Source organism: Idiotropiscis lumnitzeri, chromosome 1 (genome assembly GCF_059441095.1).
Source record: "Idiotropiscis lumnitzeri isolate Australia: NSW breed Sydney's pygmy pipehorse chromosome 1, RoL_Ilum_1.0, whole genome shotgun sequence".
NCBI classification, from domain to species: domain Eukaryota; kingdom Metazoa; phylum Chordata; class Actinopteri; order Syngnathiformes; family Syngnathidae; genus Idiotropiscis; species Idiotropiscis lumnitzeri.
In genome coordinates, this window is record NC_142391.1 from 8,067,870 (window position 1) to 8,086,555 (window position 18,686).

Consider the following 18,686-nt stretch of genomic DNA (forward strand, 5'->3'; position numbering starts at 1 on the left):
CGGACCAGGAGGATGGATGGAGTGTTTTGATGACCTCACCTTATCTGAGAAAATAAAATACATTTCATTTGAAATCAAATTGAACAAAAGCATTACAATAATATGTATTTGAAAAGTTGCTCACGATCCATTTCATTTAATTATGAACCTGCTGATGCAATGTAGTATTTTAATGTCAGTCGAGTATTTTGTTCCTATTCCATTCCGAAAATAACACTTCCAAACTGTAATTCTGCCGAATGAACGAAATTAAAAGATGGGAGTACACTTAACCTAACCAAACTATAATAAGTATTTGCTAGCAACTAAACATAAAACCAAACCATCAGGTCGACATGAAAAAAAATAACAACTGAAAACTAAAAGAATCTGATTTAAAAAAAAAAAAAAAAAGATTGACTGTTCCATTTATTTTTTTTCATAAACTTAGTATGGCTCTCAGAGGACCTTCCTTTCGAAGAAAAAGATTTTCCACTCCCTCGAAATTAAGAATGACGCACTTCTCGCCGGTGATCTGACATCAGGGTCGTGTAACCTTACTTGAGAGCAATAATATAGTCGTGTACGCCAAATCCATCATAGGAAATGTCAACGTGACAAAATTGTAATCATTCCAGAAAATGAACACACCGACAAAAAATTCCAGAAGAATCACCCGAAAAAGTGAAACGGCAAACTTGTCAACACGGGAGCCGGTCTTAAAATGCTGGCCATGGAAGGCGCAGAAGGCTTTCCTTGAGAGAAAGGATTTTTTTTTTCTTTTTTTCCTCAGACGCTCACCTTATTGACTTCCAGTGCTCTTCAACTTATTGATCTGATTTGAAACACGCACCAATCATCAAGTCACCGCAAACTTTCTGCGCTCTTCCAAACGGTTCCCATTGAGACTTTCCATTCCCTCACTGACTTGTGAAACAAACCAATTGGAATGTCACTTTATCCACCCATTCATTCGTTCATCTTCAACTTCTTATCTCGTTCAGCCTCATTATCCCGGTTGACTTTGGGCAAGACGCAAAATACGCCCAAGACTGACCGACTGATTTACCGTGACGACGCCCCATTTTGAATCGTTTTCAATAACGGCAACTGTGGGACACTTGCCGCATTAGCGCCGTAAAGTGAGAAGACAAATCATTCCTATTTCCTAAGCTTTTTAACACTTAAGAGATCCTCAGGACAATTTGTTCTGTTCATTTTTTTTTTTTTTTTTATCTTCTTGCCAGAGGAGATGTTATAAGATACGACACGATTCTGAAGCTCCGGTTTAGAAATTCATGGGTTGTTCCGCCCGTGCTTGCGTGGGTTTTCTCCAGGTCCACCACCTTCCTCCCACATGACAAAAACATGCATGTTAGGTCAGTGAATTGGTGTGTATGTGGGTGGAAATGCTTGTTTGTCCAGATGTGGCTGTTTGTCTATAAGCGGTTTGTAATTGTTTGGCGAATTGTGAATGGAACAAAATGCCTTCGAGTCCAAAAGTGTCTGGTGCTGTTGATGTTGGATCATGGCGAGAACGTAAAAAAAAAATGTCTTTCATGCCCGTTCATGATTCTGTTCTCGTATATAAGGGGTGTACAAAATATGGTCCGGGGGCCACTTGTGGACCGCCGTGCATTATGAAGCGGTCCATGGCGTATACCAAAATTGACATTTGTTTTGTTTTACATAATGTAGAGCATTTCTAAATTAGCTAAGATGCTAAACAACTTAACTAGCAACGACTTTTCTTTTCATAACACCGTGGTGATTAGAGATAAAAGATTTTACAAGAAAACTGGTTTCCTCCACATTCTGCGCCGTGTCAAGGGTCATATTGTGAATGATGACAGATGGGATTCAGTTGGTGTTCAGTGTAGGTTTGGATATTTTCGGGTGGGATCTCTGACCAACACAAAATATTTTTAAAATCCCGAATTATTTGCCCTATAAAAAACAATTTTTCCAAAAGAAAACTGTAATATATGAACAATCTGTAAATACCTTATGGACTGATTTTGGCGGGCATGATAAATTAAAGTGGCACTTGGATCATTGGATTTTTCTGTATGTGGCCCGAGGAGGAAAAAGTTTGGACACCCCTGTCTTAGAAGTTCTCACTAATTCAATAAAAAAACTTTCGAATGCCCAAAATAGAATTATGGATGTGCGCCATTTGTGGCTGAGCAGTTCTTCGAGGAGTTTCTCCTTATGCTATAATTTGTGCATCTCTGCTTTATCCCACAAACTCCCCTTTTCCCTTCGCAGGATGACGTGCGACAGATGAGTACCTTCCTCGTCTGAGCTCCGAGGAAGAATTTGCCGGATGAGCGAACGCGTCTCAACTTCATAGGAAATGTTGTTGCATTTCATTAGGGCCAAGATTCATCACGGCAAGCAAACAAGAGGAGCGTGCAAATCACACCGGAGGAATTCCTACGCCGCCCTCGACGTGTTTCTCACAGCTAATGCCCTGGAAAGGTGCAAAGCAAACAAAAGTCAGCGAGAGCCCATCCCGGAGACAACGGGGTACGTCAAGGATGCGGGTGAAATGCGATTGCTTATTATTGTGCTCTTCAAAATGATGCATGAACGTGTCAGTCGCCTGCCTGCAGTTAAACAGCCTGAGTTTTTTTTTTTTTCCCTCCCTCACAGAACAATAGAGCGGTTCCTGGAACCGAGGGGTAGCGTGTCTGCTCTCCTTATCGGGGGTCTGCTTCTCATGAGTGAAAGGACACTTGAGAGTCTGTTTTTGGCAATGGCTTAGGGTCCAGCTCTGACAGCGGAAAAATAGCAGCGATAAGGCCCGTACACTGGCCAATTTAACGGGTCGCAACCTTGTCTCCGAGCGGGACCGACACTGTCGGAGTGTGTGAACGTGGCCTGGGGCGGGGGGGGATGTGTCCCGCGATGAGATGCCGGTGATATCCGACGGTAGCTCTGACCCCCCACAGCAGTGGTTGTCAGCATATTGATTCATAGCCTGAACAACCGAGGAGGAAAATGGAAAGGGTTGTAAACGGGGACAGAGTGCGATTGTACGTCTTTTTCTGCGCATGTATAAAAGAATCCAGTTGGTGGATGGTGGGCATGACACCGAAGCCAACAGCTGCATGAGGGGGAGCACAACAGCTGCATTCATGACAGATGCACAAACATGTCTGCACGTACATGGACAGTAGAGCTGTTGTGGCTCCGGAGATTAGAGGGACGCCACGCAAGGAAGTGTGGGAGAACCGAACCAAAGAGATTAGTTGGTCTTCGAGCGTTAACAATGGCCGCGCCTGTTGAGCAAGACGTGCCACGCTCGCTTGTTTCGCGACAGCCGCCGAGGATGGCGTGGAGGTGGGGGTGTAAAAACGACATGAGGTCAGAGAGGCAGCTCAAAGGAAGCTTTGACTTGCATGCAAATGAAACGTACAATAGGAGGGAGGCGCTTCACACAAAAAAAAAAAAAAAAAAAAAATTCCAACAAACCCATCATTGATCTATCCTAACCCGACAAATCTCGGTTCCGTCAATCTAACCAAGCTTTCACTCAATCACTATCAAGCCTTCAATCTATCAATCCAACTTTATTCAACCATTTGACGGAGAAATTCATCCATACAATCGATAACCCTTAAATTCAGGTGTGGGCAAACTACGGCCCGGGGGCCACATGTGGCCCGTTAAATGTTTTAATCCGGCCCGCCGAACTTGAAAAAAATTAAATGAATCAACCTTGTTCATGTTTTCTTTTCTAAATACTGTGGTTTTTCAAAGACATATTTTGTTGTAATGCTTTTGTTCACTTTCATTTCAAATTAAATGTATTCTTTTTCTCAGATGAGGTGAGGTTACCAAAACACTCCATCCATCTGCTCCTGGTCCGGCCCCTCTGTCAAATTTTAGAACCCATTGTGGCCCACCCATGCTTAATTTCATCCTTTTGTCTATCTGGGCATCCTTTGAGCAAAAAATCATTTGGTCATCGACACTTCAAGCCGAACCAAACCGACCTGTCATACACCATGTAAACCAAAAATATCCACCCCTGCCATCAAAAAAACAAAAACTGCATCCCCACCCACCCTCAAATCAAACAATTCCGTCTATTCTTCGAACCTCAATCCACCCACCTGTTGTCATCAGTTTTTCTCTCAACCTGAGCTCACTTTTCCGCACCGTAAACTCCACCAAACACTCTGACCTTGTTGAGCAGATTCGCGTCCGTGCTCTGGCAGCGACACTGGGCCGCTCCCTCGGCCCAGACTGAGAACGGTCAATATGAGCGACGTCTGCCAGGTGAGAGGTTGGCTCATCACGTTTAATTGATGCACAGACGAGGAGGGGAACCAGTCGCTGTAACGACCGGGGCCGGGGCTAAACTATTCCTGGTGGGCTTCACTTGGCCGACTGCTGAGCCTGCGCGCTGGCGGAACAGCTCGTGCGTCAAAATGCTTTAGCGGATTGATTTGACAGCTAATTTACCGAGAGGATTTGCATAAGGCCTTGTGCTAATAAGGCGCCCCCCACCCGACCACCACCACCACCCCCCCCCTTTTGTCTTCCGCAGCTATCTTTGAAGGCTTCTTCCTTCCCTTTCAACAAATGGTAACAGATTATGTACGCGAATTAGGGAGACAAGAGATTTAAATTGGATATCGATTAAGGGACTAAAGCCTTGTGTCTTCTCCCGTTAACGCTTGCATTTAAATGATTGATTCGCAATGTCACAGTTTACATCTGACTGACTGCGCGTCGAGCGCCGTTTGGAGTCTGCGCCGCCTTGCGTGCTTTTTCGCCGTTGTTAAATACACACGTCACCTCCGCACAATGAGACCTGCCGATCTGATGGCAATCTCGCGGCGGAACTCATGCCAGACAGGTGGAGGCTTTCAGAGAGGACAAATCCTCCACACACAATGCGAGTTGGACTCCTTACAGAGGAGACAAAACTGTGATTTTTATCAGTGAGTGGACCGACATAAAAAAAAAAAAAGTCTCTCTGCATCATATGCTCAGTCAACCAAAAGGAACTTCCACAACTGAGCAGTTGTGTGCAAAAAAAAAAAAAAAAAAAAAAAAAAAAAAGCCGATTGAACCTTGTTCCATTTTTCCACTGCTCTGCAATTCTGTCATAAAAGCAGCACGAGCAAAAGCTGTTTACAGTGAACATTCCAGAACCGCTCGCTATATGTGAATATCTGCGAAAAATATTTTTTGAAGGGGCGTAGTTTTACCGCCTTGCACACCATAAACACCATTTTTAGTTTTTAAAGCACTTTTTCAAAAATATTTAAATTAAAATAAACATGCACTGGATGTATGGTGATGCTTAAAGAAACATGTTGGGAATCCCAACACACTTTCAGGAACTGCTCAGTACTCACTGTTCATGTTCTTGAAGATGTTCAGGATGGGGAGGATCTGTCGGTAGTAGGGCACCAAGGTTTCTCCCACCGTGTCGCCGGACATCACCAGGTGCTGCAGAACTTTCAGGGTGGTGCAGATCACTTGGCGGTTCCTCGTGTTTAGGGCGTCTGCAACACAACACAAAATGTTTTATTTCGTTTTCTTTGGCTTTTTTTGAGGTAAGAGTCAGAAAAGAAGGGCTAATTTCTGAAACATTCTACTCAAAGTAAGAAATAAAGTCTGACGGCGAAATGACTTAAACGTTGAGTTTTGTTTTGTGCATTTTACAGTGCTTAACTAACTTTTTTTTTTGCAAGGACTATGTACGTGTGTACATTTCAAGTATAAGAAAACAAATGCTTGTCGGTGACACAAATCACCTCTACAAAATTTTATTTCATGCATTTTGGATGAAGGCTGCAGAAACAAAATTCGGGAAAAGTGATGCATTGTGAATACTAATGAACTGAAATTGTTTTAAATATTTAATTCATATTAATTAATTATCAACAATTAGAATTAACATCCTAAATATTTGTCATCTTTGTCAATTGATATCATACATAAATATGTAATATAATATATATTTTATAAAATCTTTTTTTACAGAAGAAGGAAGCTCAGTCGGTTTAGGGGATTGTAGTTTACGGAATTTTATTTCACGATGCTTTCTGACTTTTTTATCTTGCACTTGACAAATATGACACATGCAAAAAAAAATGATCCGAAAGCCAACGCTAAATCTAATAAAAAGTAATTACACAAATTAAACTAAGTGAATTAAAAAGGGCACGACAAAATAAAAACTAACTATAATCACAAATTAAAAACTATTACAACCGAAGACAGTTAAGCATGTTAATAGTCTAAAAAAAAATGCCTGTTCAGTGCGTTCTGTATACATGTCCCTTGACTTTAACGCAATTTACATTATTTATGTGACAGGTTTTTTTTTCTTAATCACATCCCTAATAGAGAAGCTTTCTCAAAAGAGCTAAAAGACAGAAAACATTCCCTTCCCATTTTGTGTTCCGCTTCTAAGAATGACTTGTCTGCAATCACTGATACCAAATCCACCGGGGAAGCCAGAGCTAATAAGAGCCAATCACGAAGCTATTTGGCCTTCAGCTGCACTTAACTCCATCTCCACCTACCCTGGAGAACAAAAGGTGGTGGGAGAGTCGAAGGGCGGGAGAGATCACGGGCGACAAACGCGGTGAAAGAAAGCGGGGAAAACACAAAATGTCAGGGGGGAGGCATATAAAAGGATGTGACAGACAGAGAGGGCGACAGGTTGGAAAACAACCTTTAAGTGGCAAAAACTTACTTGCCTGTGTTGCTAAATATGTCTGACAGTATGATGATATTCGGGCCCTGGGCAAGGTGCAAGGGCATTCTGGGAATTGTTATTCACAGACTACATTTTAAATGGCATTTTCAGAGCTTTCACATCCTCAAATCGTCACTAAATGTTTCTGCATACAGTATATCAAAGTCAAAATATAATCGCAGAAAAGGTTTGACACAAGCTCCCAAATTTGATTCGACACTGGTGTCTGAAATTCAGCCGCCGAAGTCAGTTTCACTCTGCAACATTTGGTAGACGAAATTGGCTATTCTTGTTCAAAGTGCACATTTTGCTCATTTCCCAGAGGCCCTTCAAAAACTAATTGGTCTCAGAAAATTTCTTCAATTGCTAACAAATTGGAAGCATGAACACTAGACGGATTAGTGGTACGAAATTTGGAACCAGTTGAGATTCCGTGGTGTGTGTTACTGCAGCATGGCAGCGGAGTTTGGTGACATAGTCATAAAAAAAAAAAAAAAAAAATCTGGAAAATCTCATCATTCCAAATTCTGCCCTCATAGAAGGTTTCACAGAGCAACACAAACTGACATAAGCATGTCAATCATGAGACGACCCACAAAAATAGCCTCAAAAAATGTTTTCATTTCGTTGGCTGTCGGCAGAGCATATTGGGGTGAAGTCTGATTTGCCACAAAAAAAAAAAAACATGACAAAATATATGGTCAGGTCAAAATCAAAGAAATGAAACAGGACTAAAGTTCATAAAAATAAAAAAGTGTGTGAACATGGTAGTTGTTCAAAGAGATATTGTAAGATATTGGTCTAAAGATGTAGTCACATGACCTTTTCTAAGACCAAGTGGCCTCCAATGGACAAAAGCCTATCACAAAAACCCGGCATTTGAACAGGGGTGTGTAGACTTTTTATATCCATCTATGTGCCTGTGACAGATTACAACCAGTCAGTCGGAATGGGCACCATCTCAACCGTGACCCTGGTGAGGTGACACGTGACAGAAAATGGACGGAAACCTTCCTAGATGTATTTGTCTCGTTGACAATCGCTGTTTGCCGACTCTTCGCAGTCAAGGCTCAGCATGCCCACTCTAATCCCCAACGACTGAAGACGAGCACGTCATTAATTAAGAGTCGCGGGTGGGGAGCGTGGTTGTAATAGAGTTGCAAATCTCTGCCATGCTGAGTCAAAGCCGGTTGATGTGAGGCAGCACATGAACGAGCCAGAGGCCAAATAGGTCAAGGTGCTTGGGGTCTATAAACTACTGCATCACCGATCCCGGGAGTGTTTATTTACACAACTTCAGATGGGTGCTTGTGTCAATGATGTGGGAGTCTGTTATTTGTATGCAATTATTGGAATAATATTGAACAGAGTGGCTTGAAAAATCCAGTGGATCCACCATTCAAGACCATTTGGGAACAATATAATTCACGAACTAAAATAGATTCATACCGGATTTGCCGATTATAAGCTGCTACTTTTTTCCTAGATTTTGAACCATGCGGCTAATACAACAGTGCAGCTTTTACTGTGGATTTTTCTTTCACCAGTAGGGGCGCTCTGTAGCTAAAAAAAAAAAAATACACTATATATTTTCTCTTGGGTCTGTTCTGTTTTAATTAGCAAAGTTGTTGCCGTGTTAAAAAGCACTGCTTTAACAATCTATTCATGTTCCTTTACGCGCATTCACAGTACAAAATCGTTCTGTTCAGTAAAAAATTAATCTTTTTCAACATTGAAAACTGCGGCTTTTAGCCTGTTGCATCTTGCATATCAGAAAAATTTTTTTTTTGCTGTGGCTTATATGCGGGTGCGCCTTATAAGCCGGAAAATATTTTGCATTTATTTAATTTGGGGGATCTCCTGGCAGAAAAAAGTATAGCTAAACATCTACTGGAGATATATTTATTGTTAATTGTGGTTTGGCATCTATTCAAGCAATAGCCACAATTTGAGGAAATATGAACGCACGTATATTATATATGTCGCGAGCTAGTGTCAGGGACTTCAATTGCTCGCAAAGACTCTCTCGATAAAGTTAAAATGATCTTTAGTGGTGTGCTGTTTACAGAGTATAAATCAAATGGGCTTTGCTGTATTATTTTACAGTAAGTGAATGACATAACCACAGATTAACTGGCGGAGGGTATATATTAGAAGGATGGACACGATTTGAGGTATAATATATTGACCACGTTGGTGCGACGGATTGCTAGCCGTCGTTAAAAACAACATCTCCTTATAACATACGATTATCCTTAACAATGGGTGAAAAATGTATTCACAGGCCGTTGATGACACAGACACCAACGGAGGATCTACTAGAAGGATGAGCACGATTTGAGAAACTACACAATAATCAGGATGCCCACAAAATTGCAACGGGACCACATGACAGCATCGATTCATCTTATACGGGCTCAATAGTTAACTGTATCCCAAAAAATTGCGTCAAAGAATTGAAAGAATTATTTATATTTTTTTTCTCCAATTGGGAATAGTCAGACAATTTGAGGGAGGCTTTTATTTCCAATCCAATATTTAGAGAAACTGGTGGAGGGAGATCAATGCTATTTTTTTCAACACTTGACAATGCTGAGCGACGGATTTTACGGCAGTGGCAGAGCATGCCATCACCTCCTCGTCGGCGTCCGACGAACAGACACGTGTGCAGATATCCGCCATCGCCGTGATTAGGTGGAATATGCGATGACAGGAATTTGAAACCTACATAACAAACAATAAAATTCTAATTACCAGCCAGCGCAAACAATTTTCCCTGCTGTGACATTTGGACCGCAGAAACGTTCAATTATTCATCAGCATTCTCGCCTTGCTGGGAGAGAGGTGAAAAAAATGTCGAAAGCAGGGGCTGTAGGAGGGTACTGATGTATTATTGCCGCTATAAAACCTGTGTCTGGACAAATCTGAATAGCATAATCGAGCATTCATACCAGGCCCTGTTTCATATTTAGAGTGGGGAGGGAAAACACAAACAAAAAAAAAAAACACAAATCGAGTGACATTCTGCTTGAATAAATCACCAACCAGAGTGACACTCCAAATTTGGATCAGCGCCAAATTACAAATTTAGGCCCACCTGCTGCTGTTCATGTCCCGGAATCGCGCCTTCAAAATGAATGCATTATTCGCAAAGAATTTGATTATAATTCTCAAAATGAATAAATCTTGGATCTGCATCAAAATATATTCCAAAAAGTTTGGCGAAACCCGTGCACCAACATATTTAAGATTCATTAAGGTCACGTGAAGCGACCGTACGTCAGAGTCGACTGGAACGGTATTTGCCCTTAAATCGTTTTCAAAAACGTAGTCCCCACCTCCCAAAGACGTATTTATACGTCTTTGCCTTTTTTTTTTTTTTTTTTACGTCACGTCCGTTTTATTATAGCATTAGAACACAATATTCTGTTGGCCTTGAATAAAAAACAGTCAAGATCCAGAAAATTCCAGCTGGAATTGAGGGGTTTCCTCGAATGAAAATGTCTGCGATTAAATGAGTTAATGATGCCGCCACTGCATACTACAAGATCATCATTTATACTGCACCCTGATTAATCTTAGAGACTGTTTACCTGCTTCGACGCTGCTGTTTTTGGTTAGCAACAGAGTTTAAACAGCCAACTCTTTAACATGCGTAAGTGATCAATAGATGATGATAAAACCCGCGCTAGCTAACTTGTCTCATTAGCCGAAACGCAGATTTTTCACGATATCACTGAAGTAAACGACCTGAATAAAACTTGAACATAAATAAAAGTGTAACGCAAACTTGAACCACTTACTAATCCGTGTGCTTTCACTTTTTACTTTTATTTAAAGCCCTTGCGGGGGTTGCACTTTTAAACGTCACAAATACAACTCTCAGTTCTGAATTTCACTCGAAAGATGGGAATACCATCAGATGTCCTGACTCAAGTGTGAGGATAAGCAATTGTATGTTATGTTTCGGGCTGTCAAAATTAAAGCGTTCACTCAAGATTACTTTTTTAAAAATTCATGCGATTAAATATTTTAACTCAGTTAACCCAGTTTTATTGACTTTAAAAATTAATTTGCATATCTTGGAAAGCCAAATTTAAACACTGTACCATATTAGCTGGACATCTTTGGCACTTCATCTCAGCACAAAAACACCCTGCTCAAGTTACCGCTGGGCCTTGCAAACCAACACAGCTGGAGTGCGATGCTTGTGAGTAGAAATAAATGCACCATATAAGTTTTGAGAATTGTTTGGAAGAAAAGTTCCTGAAGATGACTCTATTTAGATTGTACTCAAGGATCAAAGAAAGCTAATAGAAGAGTCTTTGATTTAAAATACATTTTACATAGATTTTACATTAATTACAATATATGATTCAAGTAAATACCTGTTAAAAGCTTCATAAAAAATAATAGTAGAAAAAATTGAAAAAATGATTAATCACAAATGATTCAGAATTCTTCTCCGATTAATTAATATAAAAAAAATGTAATCGCATGTGTTGTCAACGCGCCTATATGTGTTCAGTCACGGACAAAATATAAGACCTTATATCGACAGTTTCAAAAAATATACAAGTTATTATATTAGTGATTTTTTTTTAACTGTAAACTCTCCCTTCCAGCACAATTAAAACAGAAGTGAAGTAAAAAAAATTCTTTGCAATGTTCATTTGGGGAAAATGAGTTAAGCAGAAAAAAAAAGCACATGTTTTGATGTACCTTTATCTCAGGTGGCGGCCATTTTGTCTGTGGCTGTCGACTGACATTGACATCACAGAGCGGAGGTTGTTCAACATTGGAACGTCACGTCTCATCTGTTTTGTGGGTTTGGTGACATTTTGTGATGTTTTGGTAAGAAGCGGAGTTCAAATGGATTCAGCAATAGTCTAGAAACTGGAGGAATTACACTTTTCTTTTACCTGATTGGAAAAGGGATTAGCAGGGGCGGTGTCCAAATTTGTCTTCCGTGAATGAACGGTGGGGAACGTGAGGATGCCTGCTGGGATACATTGTGGTTGTCTACCATCACACGTTTCAAGATTTAAAAGGAAATGACTACATAATCGTGGCTTTAAGGCTAAAGGAAGGCGAACGGCAGAGGGAAAGTGAAGTCTTGGAGAATTCATGATACTGTAACATCAGGCACAGACTACTTCATTGTGTATTCTCACCGGGTGACCTGCATTCATCATCAAAATTCACCAGAGCCTGACGCGACTCGGTGGCTGTGCAGATAAGAGGCTGGCAGCCACATTGAAGGTGTATTAACGTCAGCAGAGGAGAAAAAATATATATGTTGCCATTTTTGGATGAGAGACAGAATTTTTTTTTTTTTGCTATCCTCCTTTTCCTCCCTTGTAATTAATCTGCAACAGGGGCATGGACTGCTGTCTTGCAGATGGCGAAACAAGGCAAGATTTTTTTTTTTTTTTTTTTTTTTTTAATAACCCAAAAAGTTAATAAGGAGTGGGTCATTTAAAATTCCATTAGCAGAGCAAAGTATGGCTTTTCAACCTTTGCTCGGGCTCTCCAAATGTAAACGAGCAAAGCTGCTGAGGGCTTTCAATCCATAGACTAATGTGTGTGCAAAGTGGGCGCATCCAGTGAGTTGAACGTGTGGAAAAAAAAATGGCACATTAGCGACTTTATGCCACATTAGAGAGTGCCGGGATGACACTGACTGTCACAATTCAGTGTTTCAGAATGGCAGTGCTGTTGAAACTGATTGTCATGCAAGGTTTGTCATAATAGAGTACCATAAAGATGGTACAAAGAAGCAACATTTTCTGGAAAAAAAAAAATCAACCACGAAAATAAGGTTCCAAAAGCGTGGAAAATTTCAGGTAAATTTCCATGCGGTTAATTCTTTCGGCACCGTTGAAATGAATGCCAACAATGGGAAATCTCACACAGCATTTTTTTTTTAATGGGAATGGGCGTAGAAAAGGCTTGGCCAACTTTGGTTTGATTAGTTAGCCATGATAGTTAAAAAAAAAAAAAAAAAAGCAGATGGGAGCATTTTCATTTTTTGAATGAGATCAGCGTGTGTCACAACAATGCGATTGCTCCTAAAATAAGGCAAATCCGTAAAAATGCGACCGTTACAAGCACTTTGTCAAAGTCATGTGAATTCTATTAAAAGGAGTATCATAAAAGACTAAGAAGAAGAACTTATTTAGAAGCGGAATGGATGAGAAACTGTACATATGAATGCAAACGCACACACTACTAAATACTACGACTACTAATTGCAAATATTGCGTGACGTTTGTCAAATATAAAATTGTTACACCGGTGATTCATTGTAAATACATATTTTACCATAAAAAAACACACTTTCATTGTCGTCAGTAATTTAAAGTAAAAAAGGGCCGCTCGGGTGTTTGAGGCATCACGAAAGCAAAAATGTAAGCATTAAAGTTACAGTAGTTTATAAAATATATCCTTTGATAAAAAGCTTATTTTCTGGTTCTACTTGTGGTTCTCTTTTTCGGAAAATGGCATTGAAAGAGTTAAGATGGGTAATTTTGGTACCACAATCAAGCATAAATATAAATATTTACTTTTGTCAGAAGAATACACAAAAAGCCAAATAATTTTAAACTTAATAAGCATGGCATGTAAACAAATTTACTAGTCGTCAGTTTATGAAATTAATTAGTTCGGTGACTCTGTACGCAAACCGAAACACACAGGAATAGGAACATCGTATGACACAGGAAATTATCTGGCAGCGCAATAAAAGAGAAAAAAAAGCTTGCCGATCAAAAGCAGGTGTCGTGAAAGCGTCGGGCCTGTAGATTTACTTTCGTTCACTTCTTTTATACTCTTGTTCACCCCTCTTCATGTTAAAACTTTCAAAATGTTTAATTTTATTACTATTTAGTTACAAGTAACTCCTCTTTATGACTCCTCTTTTGAGTGGAAGTTAAGAAAGTTCAACACTTAATTAAAACATTGCTTTCACAATGAATACATAGTTCCCATTTGTTCTTATGATTAAAAAATTGTTGTCATTTCCTGTAGAATTAACAAACCTTTTGGAACCGTGACAGCAAAAATACATTGACTTTAAATTTAGTTTCAAATTGAAAACAAGTTGGAAGTCAACAACATCTCAGATTGGTCACGTTCCGCCGCACCTCCGTCATGCCAAACCGCCACTTCACATGCACATGACAAGCCAACTGGCCGCGACATGAACACTGTCCCGGGCTCAAAGGGGGCTACTTTACAGGCTGCCACTTTGAAAGCGACACCCCACTTGGCAGCGGTGCTCTACCAAAGAAACATTTTGTGTGTTCTAAAATAAAAAAAAAGCTGGATCGCCTCAACCTCTTTGTTCCTGACCTGCCCTCATGGCTGTATCGTCTATTTTGGAGGTCCTCCACTTTGAGAGATGACCTTTCCCTCGGTCGGACAACTGGATTGTGTACACGTGGAAACGTAAAGCTGGCGTTCGCAGCTAAAAGTAGTAAGTGGCGGCATTGGCAGCAGATTATCGAGCATGCTTTTAGAGGCGGTTTGTTCCGGCTGACCCCGACGGTTCGCGTAAGAATAGAAAAATGTCTGACCGCTAAGTCGGGAGAGGGTCGAACGATGGAACGTGTCGCAGTGTGAATGGATCAGAGGGAAATAAATCCCAGCGACAGTCGACCTACGCTATTCGCGGGGAGATCTGGAATGCAAATAGCGAAAATACACGTCTCAATGACACCCGTTTAAATGTTACTGATCGTTAACTGATCGGCACGTAATCGTACATTCCTGATTCTCAAAATAAATAAATAAATATTTCCACTCCATCTGCGTGGCCTGGTAAAAAAATAAATCAATTAAAAAAAAAATCTAGTCTGCAGACTGACGGTTGAAGACCACACTTTAAAATGACGATTTGCTGAAAAACTCACTTATTTGCTGTTTTTGTATATCATATGGAGGATTCTGGTGTATAAGTCGTAACAAACCCTTTTGGATGTTTGTTAGTCATGGATTTTCTGAAATTTCAAATAACCTATACCTGTAAGGTGTCTTTGAAAAGTAACTAGTTTTGAATAATTTTTTTTAACATGATGCAATAATGTCATCGAGGCAGTGAACGCAAATTGATCATTACAAAACACTTATTGTGAAGACTACTCATGATGAGGACCCCAACAAAATTACGATTTATCTTTAAAACAGACGAGTGAACAAAAAACAAGATGTAGCACATGACGCTAAATGGCGGGATGACGGTAGCGCAAAGACGACTGCTCCGTCAAACAAAATATTCAATTCGCATCCGCTTCAGACGAGAGCCGGCCGATTAAAGGGTAATGCCACATATCAAAACTGTGAATAATTGAATCGTGAAATGTTACATTAAAGATGCGGCAAATCTTGAAGCGGATCAGAAGACTGTCAGTCACTCATGAAGAAATAATGACTTTTACACTAAGGCAATTTGTCTCGTGGATAAGAACTAGTGCGATATTTTTTTGTACTTAAATACGGTCTGAAATTATTTTTATATGGTCTAAATGAGTAAATTATGGTCAAGGGAATCAGTCAGCAGATAGGATTTCCTAAAGTGGAGATTAGAAGTGGGCAATTTACAGCCTAAGGGCCTCGGATGATCATCGAAAAGATTTGTTGTGGTGCGCCATCGAAAAACAAGCAATGTGGTGAAATGAAAATCCATACGTCGCAAGAGGTGATGTATGGATCTCCTCAGGGCAGTCAAGATTAGAGCATGTGGAAACACTAGGATCCAAAATATTGCAGTATAATTTTAAACTCATCTCGCAGAACTACACTTTTTGTTTTACGGATGCTTGCGCTGTTTAAAAGCCAATCAGGAGAGCAAAATTCTCGCACCTTCCGCTAAAAACCGTGGCTAAACTTAACTCCTCCGCCTCATGGAAAATCTGCGAGGCAAGATATAATAAATCAACATACTTCCTTGACACCGATAATTACCTACTACCCATTAGTCATGGTTTTGGTGACTCTTGTAACACTTTGGTGAGTGACTTCATGTATGACAAATGCAAAATTGCCAAAATCCTTGAAAAAATGACTTGCACATTTTACACACATTTTATTTTACGTTCCTTCAAAAATGAGTATCCTGTGAGGATGAATGTGCATCCTAAATCTCGTGTCAACCGGACACACCAGTGATGGGTGGGATTATTTTCGAACACTCCGGAGGTTGCAGTGCGATTTAGAGGCGTAACATCCAAATTTGTTGACAAGCTCCGCCCACACCCTATAATGAAAACTTTTACAATTTAGCGTCGTCCATCTGTCTGGTCCAACCACATCAATGTTGATGATCATTTCCAGAGGAGTGCCATATTTTTTCAGCTTTTATTTATTTATATATAGATGAGTAAATTTCTACGAGTACGCACATATTTGCAGAATCAGGTTGAGTTTTTTTTTAAAAGCACCCCCAAAACACGATTTAGTGAAGAGTTCAGGAGTTTCTTTGTCACCACTAAGGAAATATTGCGAAAACCAACAATAAACATTTAGAATAAATCATCATTAAAATTTCTTTCAGTATCCTTCTCATGACTCACTCTTGATGGGGATGATAAGCTGCGGGATGACTGGCTGAATCTTGGGTCCGCCGTGCTCAAGCAGGTCATGGATGCCTTGGCGGGCAAAGAACTCATACGGGTGGGCCGTCTCACATAAACCGTCAAAAAGCAGCGGTAGGAAGTGGTGGTAGTCCAGCTTCACAATGTCCACCTGGTGGAGTACAGTTTACAATTGGAATGCAGCAAAAGTTCAGTCATCACAGGTTATATATTTCAACAAGAGACAGTAAGCATATTTGAACACAACCCAAAAAAAGAAAAACCTCCAGAAAATATTGGATTATGTGCTAGATGCACGTCTTGAAGAGGTGGAGATTAGTTTAAGTTATTGCGAGTCTGCGTGAGAGTGTCTGGACGTGAGCTGTGACGGACAGCAGCGAAGGCAGACGGTCGTATGTGAATTATTGAAGCGTCCCAACTCCCTTTCAGCTCATCAGTGCGGCACTAGTATTAGTTCGATGCAGAAGATAAACTATACAGTAAATCACAGTGAACGTTGTTGTAAAAAAAAAAATAATAATTGTCTCAGCAATAGAAGAGTTGTAGGTCACTAGTGTAGTGTTCTGTTCTATTTTGTAATGTCAGGTTCAGTTGCATGCTCACGTTTTACAGCAGCCTGATTACGGTTGTCATCGACACGACGGGTGTCAAACTCAAGGCCCGGGGGCCAAATCTGGCCCCAACCTCATTTTATGTGGCCCGCAAAGGGCAAATTATGTGCGTCAACTTCCTGTTTCTAGCATTTTTTTTTCACTTTTAACAACATTGAGATATAAGATATTGCCATTTATTTTTTACCAATCCCACACTCTACCTTGTTACACAACCATTTAGTTTATTTATTTGATTTTGTTTTTAGTATAATTAAAAGCCCGTTACATAGTCAATTGTAAAAGGAAACAAGTGTTACAAGTTCTTATTGCTTTTCCATTTTGTGCAAAAAAAAAAAAGAAAAAGAAAAGAATAAAAACAGGCTAACTCACGGGGGAGCAGAGGAACCTTTCGCTATAGTTCTACAAAGAAAAAATGTACATGTTTGAGTTAAATAAAGTCGCTTCACCCAGTTTTATCCACGATGGTCTAAAATGGGCTCCCATGGTTGTTGTGAATAAAAAAAATGTCGCTTTACTTAAAACATTGTCTGTTTGGTTAATACAAGTGTTATGATGGACACAATTTGACGGTGAAATTCTTTCCTATGCGGAAAAATCCACAATTAGTTGTAAGCCAAACATCACTGATGATGCTCACCCATAAACATATGCGAGACAAATGCACACACTCCGTCTGGGGCCAGCTGTTCAGGATCACCACACAAGTGACATGTGGCCTTGTGTGAGCTGACACGCTAACACCTGTTTACACCATTTTGCGAGACAGACAGAAAGGCGCAGAGAATGGAACAGAATAAGCCTTAATTAGTGCCGTGAAGGGGAAAGTCCAGATTGACAGTTACAACGTGAACTATTGCTCGACACATGAAAATGTTGGCATTTTATGCAGCAAAATAATGTGAATCAATATATGAGGGAAATATATATATATATATATATATAAATAAATAAATAAATATATATATATATATATATATATATATAAAATAAACATTTCCAGTCTTGTGTGCAACTTGTGAAGAATAAAAGCACCAAATGAAGACAAGCGGCAACAGCTGCACCATAGTCCTTGAACGCAGCACGAGGAAACAACCCGAAATGTTAAATGTGTCAGTTGGCCGTACAGTGGCTCGAGTTACCGAGTGTGTATTTTTAACGCGGCTTCAGCTGTGGCGCAACGTCCCAGTGGCACGATTGTTGGGCACGAGGGTTAGAGGTGGAAGGGCGGATGCTGTTTTTCATGTGATGAAAGGCAATCCCTCTGCTGCAAAATCAAATGACCCCCCCCCCCTCCTTGAAGACCCAGAGGACAGCTGAAACAGCCACGAGGAGACACACACACACACACACACGCACGCACACGCACGAATGCATGCACATGCACACAAACAAATACACGCACACACACGTAGCCTGCAGGGTCACACTGCTCCATGCTCAAATGTCACCCAGGCAATGACGCTTTCAAGTCACCGGGACTTCAAAAGCTGGGCTAGACTCCCCCCCCCTCCCCTCTCCTCCCCCTCCCTCTTCACCGTGAGCGTAAACACAAGAGATGACGGAAGGAGGCAGGATAGAGAGATGGCAAGATGGTGACACGGCCTGATTGCTTTGAGGCAATTTGTCGAGCAACCTTGACCTTTCCCTGCGCTTGGTCGAGATTGTCATTGTGAGTCAGGACGAAAACAAAAGCAAACATCGAAGAAGTAGCAGAAGACGAGGCCAAAGCGGAACATCCACATTCCGTGCTAGGCGATGGACCTCCATGGCACG

The 18,686-nt window shown here is 40.5% G+C and overlaps 1 protein-coding gene across 5 annotated transcripts in view; it reads right to left on the reverse strand.

Moving 5' to 3' along the window:
* pacrg (PARK2 co-regulated) overlaps window positions 1-18,686 on the reverse strand; it is a 242,126-nt gene that overhangs the window by 61,654 nt on the left and 161,786 nt on the right. For 4 of the 5 annotated variants that reach the window (XM_088314328.1, XM_088314346.1, XM_088314365.1 and 1 more), the window contains 2 exons: window positions 16,279-16,450; window positions 5,355-5,504 (listed from right to left, as the gene is read on the reverse strand). In XM_088314328.1, coding sequence (XP_088170454.1) covers window positions 5,355-5,504; window positions 16,279-16,450 — 322 coding nt within the window. Of the gene's footprint in view, window positions 1-5,354; window positions 5,505-16,064; window positions 16,194-16,278; window positions 16,451-18,686 lie in introns of those variants that run through there. The other variant, XM_088314336.1, reaches the window with a different exon arrangement.